The sequence below is a fragment of the Molossus molossus genome, unplaced genomic scaffold (assembly GCF_014108415.1).
Source record: "Molossus molossus isolate mMolMol1 unplaced genomic scaffold, mMolMol1.p scaffold_m16_p_10, whole genome shotgun sequence".
NCBI classification, from domain to species: Eukaryota; Metazoa; Chordata; class Mammalia; order Chiroptera; family Molossidae; genus Molossus; species Molossus molossus.
Window position 1 is genome coordinate 44,842,314 of NW_023425345.1, and position 12,444 is coordinate 44,854,757.

Here is a 12,444-nt window from a genome sequence, read left to right on the forward strand (position 1 = left end):
TCCACAAATAATTTTTTTTTAATCCTCACACGAAGATGTTTTTGCATTTATCTTCAGATAGAGCGGGAGGGAGAGAGGGAGGGAGAGAGAAACATTGATGCATATGGTCACCACCCACATGACCCCAACCAGGGCTTGGGGACAGACTGCAACCAAAGTATGTGCCCTTAGCAGGAACCGAACCCAGGACTCTCTGGTCCATGGGCCAATGCTCTAACCACTGAGCAAAACTGGCCAAGGACTGTAATGCCAGTTTTTGCTTTAAATTTAAATGTCACCTGTATATATATATTTGTTAATCCTCACCTGAGGATATTTTTCCATTGATTTTTAGAGAAAGTGGAAGCGAGGGGAAGAGAGAGAGTGAGAGAGAGAGAGAGAGAGAAACATCAATGTGAGAGAGAGACATTGATTGCTTGCTTCCTTCATGACCCTGACCAGAGCTGGGGATTGAATCTGCAAACCAAGTGTGTGCCCTTGACTGGAATGAAACCTGTGACCCTTTGGTCCAAGTGCCCACACTCTAACCTCTGAGCCAACCCAGCTGGGGCAAATGTCACAGATATTTATAGCACCTTGCTTTTCTTCAAAAATTGACTGAGAAACAGAGTTCTTCAATGTCCAGTCATTTAAACTGGGTTAATTAGCAATATTGTGTTAATCTAGTTTTCTAATGTAAAGGAAAATTTTGCCATAGATTTTTAAATAAATAGCAGGATTTTTATAGATTAAATAAATATAGATTTTTCTATAAATAGCAGGAAAAAATAATTTTGCTAATTGTTTAACATTTTCTTTTTTTCTTTTTGTTCATACTTTTCAGAGTAATTTTACTTATTTTAGTGTTCAGTAGTAGTTTGGCCATGGCAACCATTTTTTTTTTTTTACTAAAATATTTTTTAATTACAGTTGACATTAAATATTATATTAGTTTTAGCTGTACTGCATAGTGGTTAGACCTTTACATAATTTATGAAGTAGACCGCCCACTATGATTCTAGTACCTGCCTGGCACATGGTAACCATTTCAGGACTAATTCTTCGTTATTCTTCTGTGCATTTAATATATCTCTTACGTGCTTAATTATAAGCCACAGAATAATTTTTACTCTTTTTTCATCTCAACTAGTTATTTCCCATTTTGTGCTTATATGTGCACACGAACACACACACACATGCATTTAATTAAATTTCTTTTACTTGGCCTTCTGGGTTAATCCTATGGAAATTTATTCTGCGTAAGACTAATTATCCTCCTAAATCAGACTGTTGATTTTTATCCTGTGCTTCACGTATAAGACTTTTCTGCCCATAACCGAATTGGACTAACCTGGTCCAAGCTGTGACAACATTATTTTTTGTTTGTCTCTGTTGTTCATATTTATTTGCTACTAGTGTAAGTTGTCCTAGTTAACCTCATTTCCTTTCCCTTTGTTTATGATACTGTTCTAGTTAAAATTCTTTTGTTACATATACCTTGAATATTTTTACTCGAAGTTTATTTTTATTCAAATTAATCTAACCATACATCTCCCAATTTGTCAGCTCTCAGATATTTATTTTCCTTTTTTACTCCCCTTACATGAATCCCATTGTTTTCCTATCTTTAACTTTTGTTATTTATCTTATTTTAGGGTTGTAGCATTAATAGTGACACCAGAGAACACTAAGTTCAGTCACTCATATTCATTCTTTATTAACTTCCTGTGTTGTTTATTATATCACATTCTAGCTTTCCAACTTTGTATAGCTCATTTTAATAAAACAATTAAAATCTTTGTATGCATGTACATAATGTTATTATTTTAGACCCATAAAGATATATAGATATATATTTTTTATGTATATTTATGTATCTGAAAAGTCCCATCGTAATCTTTTTGATTTTTATTTTCCAGATTTAAATATATTTAGTTCTTTCAGCTGTTCCTTTTCTTTGTTGTGGTTTTCGGACCTTTTGCTTTGCTAAATTTTTTTCCTTTTCCTTTCAAGTTGTGATGCCAGAAGTGAACTTTTACTTTGCCAACCATATTGCATTACTGACCCTTACTGAGACTGTAGACAGTTGAGACCTAAACCGTTTTCATATATTTGACTCTTAAACAAAAGGGTGCTCTTCCACTGTATTTTTTCAGGTGCACTTGCTTGTGTGTAGTTAATGCATTAAAAATCTAGTTATGCTAAATTTCATCTAATTAACTTTGACTTATTTTTCATAGAGGTTTAAAAAATCTCATTTAGTGATCCTATATATTAGCAGCAGATAAAAACAGCTTTGTTTAATCTGCAAATGAAGTATGCTTTATGTGTTTTGTATTAATCATTAATAATTTTGTTGAGTAGTAACATAAGGCCCAATATGGAAACCTTTAGCGACCTCTGTCTGTGAAGCTCAACCATTTATCTGCATTATTGGCTGTTATTCAACCAGTGTGATCCCCAATCTTGTCTTTCTTTCCACTTACGGATTTTATGGAAGACTTGATCAGGTACTTTTCTTGGAATTCAAGTTACAAAGCATTTTCTCAGTCAAAACAATGACAAAGATTGCCTGGCTTTTTTTTTTTTTTTTTTTTACCTTATGAACTTTGTGGCTCCTTATGAACTTTGTGATTATGTCAGTTATAATAAACTACTGCTTTGTTAATTCATTCTAAACATTTGCTACAGATATATAATGTCACTTTACCAGTGATGCTCATTTATGAGTTAGTCTGTGTGACATTTTGGTTGAAGTTTTAAAATATCATTTACTATGGAAGATTTGGATGTTTCTTGTTTTTATTGATCTGTGCCTATTTTTCTATTGTTCTGACTTTGGGCTCAGACTCCCCTTATTTTCCTTTTTTTAAATCTTCACCTGAGGATATGTTTATTGATTTTTGAGAGAGAGAGAGAGAGAGAGAGAGAGAGAGAGAAGAATCTGTGTGAGAGAGAAACACTGATTGGTTGCCTCCTGTACATGCCCTGACCAGGGATCCAACTTGTGACCTTTTGGTGTACTGAAGAGCATTCCAACCGACTGAGCCACTTGGCCAGGGCTTTCTTTATTTTCTTGATATCAGCAACCATTATTAAGAATAGAAAATATTTTTTTTAAAAGTCAATTATTCATCAATGTTTAATCCATTTTGAAATCATATCTTCTAAGATAATTGAAAATGTAGAAGAATTAAAAATACTATTTTGGCCCTGGCCGGTTTGGCTCAGCGGTTGGAGCGTTGGCCTGCGGTCCAGAGAGACCCGGATTCGGTTCCCACTAAGGGCATGTACCTCGGTTACAGTTTGTCCCCGGCCCTGGTTGGGTTGTGTGGGAGGCAGCCACTCGATGTGTACCTTTCACGTCGATGTTTCTCTCTCTCTCAATCTCTCTCTCTCTCCCTCCTTCCCTCCCTCCCACTCTATCTGAATAAAAAATGGAAATATGTCCTCCGGTGAGGATAAAAAATATATATATACTATATTGATTTGACTTTGGGTGGTGGGAACACAATGCAATATACAGATCATGCATCATAGAAGTGTACACTTGAAACCTATATGATCTTGTTGAACAATGTCACCCCGGTAAATTTAATGAAAGATAAAAATTTTAAAAATAACTTATTTTGAGAAGAGAATATTTGAAAGATAAACTGTTATTGAACTTCAGTGTAAATGGAAACGGTACATGTCTAAAGACCTGTAGGCTATGAATAAATTTGGAAGTCCACATTAATTTTTGGATTATAGCTGAAATTCCAATAAAATTTAGATGCTTAATTTTGCCTTTAGAAAGAAAGCTTTTCTGTGTAGGTTTAGATGGATATAGAAATAAGGCTTTATTCTAAGATCGTGTATATTAGACATGATTAGGGAGGAAGGTTAAACCTGTTCTCTTAGCAGCCGAATATAGTGTTTCTTGGTTTGAAAGTCACTGTATTTATGATGATATTCATAGTCTTTCATTCATCAAATATGTTTTCCAAATAAATGGTTTGCCAAGCAAGAAATATCAATCTTTGCCCTCTGAGTTTGTCTTCTAGTGATGGAAATAAACAAGTCATTACCCAGGAATAAACATTTTAGGTAATATCTGAAGGGTGGGTAGAAGTTGGTGGAAGGATGCAAGTGGTGAAGGGTTATGAGCTATCTCATGGAGAGTACCTGAAATATAATTCAGTATTCTGGAAGATTGTGGACTGTTATCAGATCACACTATTAAAATGCTCCGGAATTAGATGCTATCTATTCTTTTTGTTAGACTCTGTTGCTTACTCACAAGAGAGCTTTGGCTATGAGTTTTCTGGGGGAATCCTAGGAGTACAACTATAGCTTTTCTAGCATCTAAATGATGATGGTTCTAAAACAATAATTAGTTAATGGCATTTCCATATGTGTAGGCACTTATAGTATTCTTGTGTTAGGACTTAGAATGTTCTGTCAGTAGCACACATTTCATAATGTGTGCAGATAATATAATACCTTATTGATATTTTTAAAAAGCAAGCCCATGTGGTTTTAGCTTATGTATTGAAGGAGAGTTCTATTTAGAAGTGCACTTCCAAAATATTCATAGTTAATATGCCTTTACTTCGGCGTGTTGCATTGTTAACCCCCTGAAGATGGTTACTTTGGGGAGACAGAAGTGGTGCAAGGCTTTCTCCACCCCAACTAGTTGGTTTTTATTTTGTTTTTTGGAGTCTTTATCACAAGAGCATTTTCTTGTATTTCTCCATTTTCTGTTTTGTAACCTCTTGAATAAATCAGTAGATCTCTAGGAAATCATGTTCTTCCTAACCAAGAGCTCCAGATTTGTATATTATCATCCATGATCCAGAAAAATAAATTATTTCCTTAGCCTCTGTGTAAGCACCGCATCTTCATTTGTTCATATCTTAATTTCTTTTTGAAAAGCTTTAAGGGAACGATCTATTACCTGTGCTATGACCTCTTTTGTTTATTGAAAAGACTTTTTTTCTTTTTATTGAATTTATTGGGGTGACACTGGTTAATAAAATTATACAGGTTTCAGGTGTACAAATCTACAACACATCATCTGTGCACTGTATTGTGTGTTCACCACCCCAGGTCAAGTCTCCTTCCATCAACATATGCCCTCTATGCCCTCCTCTCCCTAGCAGTCACCACCTGTTGTCTATGTCCATGAGTTTAATTGAAAAGACTTTCATTCAGAAGTATCTGCTTTGTTTTTATAAGTCAGGCACTGTACCACGAATTTAATAGTTTGCAAGACATAGCTCATCATTTTATAATTTCTAATAATTTTTTTTCTAGCAATGTTTTTTTCTTTCATGGATTATCAATAACAACACTTAATTAAAATTGGATGAGTCTGGTTAGGTTTATCATTGCTTTCATCAGGGCAACACATCAGAAAGAAAGCTTATTTCTGAAAAACCTTTTGTTGTATCAGATTTATACCTGTTATATTTAAAGATTCATCAAATATTGTTATTAATATTTATATCAGCTATTATTTCAGAGAATCACCAAATATTGTTAAATTCTTATAGAACTTTTAAATGTTTGTTGTAATAATAACCTACTTCTCTAGCTTTGATTTCATTTGCATGGAGAGAACTTTATAACTGGTTTATGGAACCAGTATTGGAAATTCCTATTCATTTTTTTCCTTAATATTTATTCTTTCACTCACCAATATATTGACTTGAATTTTGATTTCCTTACTGTCCTATTCAGAATTTTTCTTTCCTGGTTTCTTTCCTTCATCTTAATTTTGAACTTATTTTCTTTAGCAAGTCATAGCAAAGGCAGAAATGTGTTGAGCTTTTTGCCCTGCTCTCAAGCAGGGAGTTAGTGCTGCTTACTAAGACCATATGTAAGATGAATTTGAGGTAATAGATAAGGAGTAGCAGCATCCTGTCAGTTAGAAATAGACGTGTGAATGAAAGAAGCGGATTTGAGAAACATAGAGTTGGTTCGAGCCACATAAGAATAGCAGAGCAAAAAGGATTGTGGTTAGGAACACTCACTTTAAGGAACAATAACCAACAAAGAAGAAAGAGAAAAGTGTAGTTTGGAAGTATAAACACAGAAGTACAAAGGCATAAAAACCAAATGGTAAAATATTAAGAAAAACTTGTTTAGAAATCATTAATATGCTGTAGAAGAGGACAAGAAGAAAGACCCTTGGTTTTAATATAAAATGTCATTGGAAACTCTGAAGATTTAAGCACAGTGGGGTTGCTTCTATTATCTTTTGTGTTAAAATATACTCTAAAACTTAGTGAATTAAAACAGCCACTTAATTTTTTTATGATTCTGCCATTTGAGCCAGGTTCAGCTGGGTGGTTTTACTAGTCTGTTAGGATTTATTAACTAGCCCAAGCTTGTTTAGGGCAGCACGGTTAGGAATCTGTAGTTAAATGTGATCATTCCTATATTGTCTCTGAAATTTGTAATAGAAATCAATAAACATAGCACCAGTTGTGTATTAGTAAACTGATTGTTTGGAGGGAAAAAACACCTGACTTGTGACATTTGCCAATATCAATGGAGTAAATACTACCACTATGGCTGATTTCAGGCTACCGATGTGGAGTTATTAAACTTGCAGTTTGGAAGAGATATGGACAATCACTGTAACCAATTAATATGAGCCAGCAGCAGACTCCAGACACCTGTAAAACATCCCTGTCCCAATCTTGATCTACAAAGAATTTGAGACAGGTTAACAAAATAAACACTTAATGAAATAGGATTAAGGAAATCCATGAAGGCTTTTATGTAAGAGGGAAATAACATGAAAATAAAAACAAGAATAAAGTTAGTAGTAAATGAAATAAATGCCTATGATAAGGCTCTCAGTAGTTGCTGTAGGTGAACTAAGGATCTGCCTAAAACAAAGAGGAAATGAGGTGTCCCTTGGTTTGTGTAAAAACATACCAGCTGCTCGGGAGGAACACAAGTTTCCTGATGACAGATCAGAGAACAGTAAGAGGGATACATATCTTCAACAATATGCTTGCAAAAATAGGGCAATATTTGTGTGATATTTCTTGAAACATTTTTTAATGCAAGGTGCTGACAGTGCCAAGATGATTCAGAAAAAACTGTTGTTGTTTTTTCTCAGAAAAAAAGGTAAAATTGGCAATTTGGGATCTGTAATAGAAGAAGGAATTTGTATGTTATTGCAAAGACATCTGGGAGCCTCTGCTAGTATATTTAGGCTATTTGGAAAGCTCATTCCATCTGCATCAAGAGTTTGCAGGAAGTTAATAAAATATTTACATGGGATAATGAGGTTCAGCTAAGACAGCAGCTATGCATTTGTTTATAAAGAAAATTCATACACAAGAGAGTTTGTATAAAAAGAATTAGCACAATTTAGTAATAGGCTGCTTGTTGAGAGCATGTCAGAATAACTACTGCAGATAACCATTATAAGCCCAGGGAACTCACATGATACACTATGAAAACCTTCCCCTGTTCTTTTGGTTTCTAGTGGTAATTCATCTTTCATTCTTGATGTTTTGGTGTCGTTCTTTAACCAATTCTTTGAATGTTGGCTTAATGGAGGAATTTAGACTAGGTTCTTAAAGTGATGAGTAAGACATGATCCCATTCCAACTTGTGGTGCCTTATTTTATGATCCTTTTTTCTCAATTCTTTCTGCCCCTGCTCTCCTTGGTTAGCCTCATCCTCATACTTCATACTGTTGGACCCAATCTGCTTCTGATCTTAAATAGATTTTCTCCTGTTCTGTTATTCCTCTTCAGTGGTGGCTGCTGAGACAGCCCAACTTGAAGGCAGGTTAGGAAAGAGGTTAGGGTCACCAGCAAGTGCTTAGAAGTTCTTGTTCTTATCACACTCCCACTTCTGAGTTCTGTTGTTCCTCCTGGGCACAGAGGTGCTGCTGGTGGTAATTCCTCCCTGCCCACCTTTCCCTAGAACCCGTGCGTGCTGATGCTTCCTACAAACGGCAGAATGAAGGAAAGCCAGAAAGAGGTGAGTTTTGAGCTAGATTTTGACATGGGATTGTGAAAGGGTGGGGGCTTGGATTGATTGAGGTTATAGAGATGGGAAAAGTGTGTAACTCTCCAGTAGTCTACTGTGGGAACAGAGTTGAACAGTAGACACAGGTATTAGGATTTGAGGGGACATGGGGGGTTAGTTGTCGGGCCATCCAGTCCTGGTCAGTAGTAGTTACCTCATAGAAGGTTGAGATCTATGGACTAGACAAGTCACTGGCAGATAGGCTCTGACAATAGCAGGTCCAGGGGATTTCTTTTCACCTTCTCTGTGCCTTTTCTGCTGCCTTGTATACGATCCCCCTTTTTTATCCTTTGCTTCTTGCCTGTCCATTCCTTTCATGCACTAGGTATATGTGGGTACACGTGGGTATATGCTAAACCACCTGCCCTGACCTTCAGTATTTCTTTGCTTCTGCACACTGACATTAGTTGAAATCTGCTTAAATCAGTCCTTCTGCAGCTAAAATCAGGAAAGGTTCCAAGATTGTACTTGGGCACCATATTTGGCATAGCTGTAGTGCTGATGTCTTGTTTGTAAAGGAGTGCTAAGTAAGAGATTAATACGGGGTTGTGAAGTTTTTTTCCTCCCCTGTGTCTAGCTGCTATGTGCCAGAATTGAGCCTACAATTCCTTTAATGTGCTGTGCTGATTGGTTCGGCTCCTCATCTCCTTTCAAGGAATAGCTTATCTGAATAGGAAGGGGAGGTCTTTGCATTCTGCGGGTAAAAAACCAAATTATCTTTTTACCAAATTTTTGGGTGTCTATCTTTAACTTAAAGGACGTGGGCTAGGTAGGTCCTGACTATTCAGAAATAAATAAGCTATGAGACTTGTTCCTCTAGGTGCTTTTGGTATAGTGGGGTAGACTGACAATCATAATATGATGTGGAATTTGCCATGTGCAAAAGAAATACAGTAGGGAATAATGAAATAATCCATGTTCTGAATTTTTGGGGGATGTAGTGATGGTTGGTATAAAATTGTTTTGGATTTTTAAGGTCTACAAGAATTTCTTGTTTTTAAATCCTCACCCAAGGATATTTTTCCATTGATTTTCAGATAGAGTGGGAGGGAGAGCAGGGGAGAGAGAGAGAGAAACATTGATGGGAGAGAGACCCATCAATTTGTTTCCTCCCACATGATCCCAACCAGGGCTGGGGATCCAACTGCAGCTGAGGTACGTGTCCTTGACTGGAATCAAACCTGTGACTCTGGTCTGCCAGCTGATGCTCTTAACTGCTGAGCTATATGGGCCAGGGCAAGAACTTTTAAACTTGCTTAGTGTGAAAGCTTGCCCTGGCTGTGTTGGCTCAGCGGGTAGAGCGTCGGCCTGTGGTCCAGAGAGACCCTGGTTTGGTTCCCGCTAAGGGCATGTACTTTGGTTGCAGTTTGTCCCCAGCCCTGGTTGGGTTATGTGGGAGGCAGCCACTCGATGTGTACTTTCACGTCGATGTTTCTCTTTCTCTCTCTCTCCCTTTTTTTCTCTCCCACTCTATCTGAATAAAGAATGGAAAAATGTCCTCGGGTGAGGATTAAAAAAGTAATAATAATAAAAAATAAATAAAATAAAATAAAAAATGTATTTGTTTTTGGTTAATTCTCACTTGAGGCTATTTTTTCCACTGATTTCAGGGAGGGATGGAGGAGGAGGGAGAGAGAAAGAGAAACATCGATGTGAGAGAGGCACATCATTTGATTGCCTTCCACACAGGGATCATACCTGCAACTCATGTACATACCCTTGACCAGGAAGCAAACCTGTGACCATCAGTGGGCAATCCGATGCTCTATCCACTGTGCCACACTGGCCAGGACAATGTGAAAGCTTCTTAATGATACCACAAGTCAAAAGATTTTAGATTTATGTCTTTTTTAAGACTGTTGGAGCTTCAGAGTTGGAATAATGTGCCTAGAGCAGAAATTGACATTTGAGACTGGATACGTCTTTGTTGTGAAAGGCTGTCCTATCATTTGTAGGATGTTTAGCAGCATCCCTAGCCTCTATTTACTATGGACCAGAGGCACTCTTCCCACTTGTGAAATCACGAATATCTTCACACATTGCCAAATATCTCTAGAGAGGTGGAGGGTCTTGAGAAAGCCTTTCTGGTCAACGGCATTGGAAAGAGGTGTTATTCACTACTGTCCAGTGTGTCTGCAGGCCCTTACTTAGCTATATTGACTATGGCAGAAAGAGCCTAAGAGGCTGTTTGTTTGTTTTTTAAATTCTCACCCAAAAATATCTTTCCATTGATTTTCAGATATATTGGGAGGGAGGGAGGGAGGGAGAGAGAAACATTGATGTGAGAAAGACACATTGATTGGCTGCCTCCTGCATGACACTGAGCAGGGACGGGGATTGAACCTATAATCCAGGTATATGCCCTAGACTGGGAATCAAACCTGTAACTCTTCGGTCCTTGGGCTGATGCTCTAACCACTGAGCACACTGGCCAGGGCCCAAGAGGCTTTTTTTGACTTAAGATGATTTTGCCTCAGTTGCCAAGTTGTTTTGTCTCTGCCTCTGCTTTTGACCGCTTTCTTGGCCTTAATTCGCTGACTAGTCTTGACTAGCTTCTGTGTCACTGCAAACTTGGTGTCAATTTTTTCTTTTCTTCATAATTTCTCCAACTTTCCTAGCAATTAAGAAGAAGGGATTTATGTTATATTTGACAATTTAATGAAATGTTTTTCTGTCAGGAACAAATCACTGTTATTTTTATGATTATAACTAAACTTGTTTTTCTATTGTTGAACCAGCTAAAGTAATATTTTAAAAATCTATTTCTGGCTAAAGTTTCTATAAAAATTGGTATACATAGAACACTGACATGAGTGTTTGAAGTGACTAAAGAAAAAGGTTAATGATTTTATCTCATACAGATTTATTATTAACGATTTGCCATATATTTAGGTACTCATTCATACCAGGTGCTGGATTAGCACTCTGAATTATGGTTTTCTAGTTTTATTTTTTTTAAACTGTGTAAAAATTTCAGGAATACCTGCTAAATTTTCTACATGCTTCTCTCTGTAAGCTATTGCTTCATTAGCTAGTTCTCTTTGTTGGTATCTATATAATAACTACCCTTGGATTTTTATTGTGATGTATTAAAACTTAGATTTAAAAAAAAAAAAAAAAGTAGATGTTAAGAACTTGGAGCAGGACGCACTTATGATTTAAAAATGGGTTGTTGTTGTTGATTTTGCCTTTTTCGAGGTCTTCTCAGTGGTTCTGTGTTTACGAACTGGCATTGGTGTGGCCAAATATGAGGTCTACTGGTTCTAGGTTATTTCAAATATCTTTTTTTATTCTTTTTTTTTTTTTTTATCCTCACCCGAGGACTTTTTTCCATTTTTTGTACAGATAGAGTGGGAGGGAGAGAGAGAGAGAAACATCGACGTGAAGGGACACATCGAGTGGCTGCCACCCGCACGACCAACCAGGGCCGGGGACAAACTGCAACCGAAGTACGTGCCCTTAGCGGGAACCGAACCCTGGTCTCTCCGGACCACAGGCCGATGCTCTAACCGCTGAGCCAAACCGGCCAGGGCTATTTCAAATTTCTTATGGTGCCGAGCCTCTTAGAAAGATAGGTAGATTTAGATATTAACAGGTTTAATTTAATAATGTAATAGAAGATTTCAGTACTAAATAAGTGTATACCTCCCTTGTTCATTCAATTACAGAATCATTCTGAAAACAAATGAGTTAGAAAATTACATTTATATTTTCTTATATAGGTAAAGAGAGACCTGTTCAGTCTTTGAAAACATCAAGAGACACGTCACCCTCAAGTTCTTCAACAATTCCTTCATCAAAGGTTTGTTATATTTATAAAATCAATATAAAGAGGAATTACAAAGTAAATAATATAGACTGTCTAGTACAGATGCTTTTATTCATTACTATCATACCTAATGGGGGTAATTTGCATTTAAAAACTTGAATTTTAAGTAATCACAAGTTGAAAATAGGTACCAGAGTGAATGAGCAGTTTTATCATAGAATCTTTTCTACAGGTTATGCTAGTATTAGTACTTACTACTGTCCTTGTTCATCTTGAGCATAACTGCATAACTGAGTGCCATTGATTTTTCAGTTGGGGCATATTTGATAGAAATCATAATCAAGTGGGATTTATTTCATAGATGCAAAGATGGTTCAACATCCACAAATCAGTGTGATATACCACATAAACAAAATGAAGGATAAACATTATATGACCATATCAATAGATGCAGAAGAAGCATCTAACAGAATTCAACATCCATTTTTTTTATCATCCACTCATGATAAAAGTTCTGAACAAACCAGTTATAGAGGGAATGTACCTCAGTGTAATAAAGGCCATATATAACAAGCCCACAGCTAACATGATACTCAATGGCACAAAGGTAAAAGCTTTTCTTCTAACATCAGGAACAAGACAAGGGTGCCCACTCA

General features: G+C 36.6%; 1 protein-coding gene across 8 annotated transcripts in view; it reads left to right on the top strand.

The window, feature by feature from the left end:
- The window catches only part of PPHLN1 (periphilin 1), a 129,210-nt gene that overhangs the window by 59,550 nt on the left and 57,216 nt on the right, over nt 1–12,444 (top strand). For 6 of the 8 annotated variants that reach the window (XM_036251405.1, XM_036251402.1, XM_036251400.1 and 3 more), the window contains 2 exons: nt 7,915–7,971; nt 11,742–11,821. In XM_036251405.1, coding sequence (XP_036107298.1) covers nt 7,915–7,971; nt 11,742–11,821 — 137 coding nt within the window. The remainder of the gene's footprint in view (nt 1–7,914; nt 7,972–11,741; nt 11,822–12,444) is intronic. The other 2 variants (XM_036251403.1, XM_036251401.1) reach the window with 1 other exon arrangement.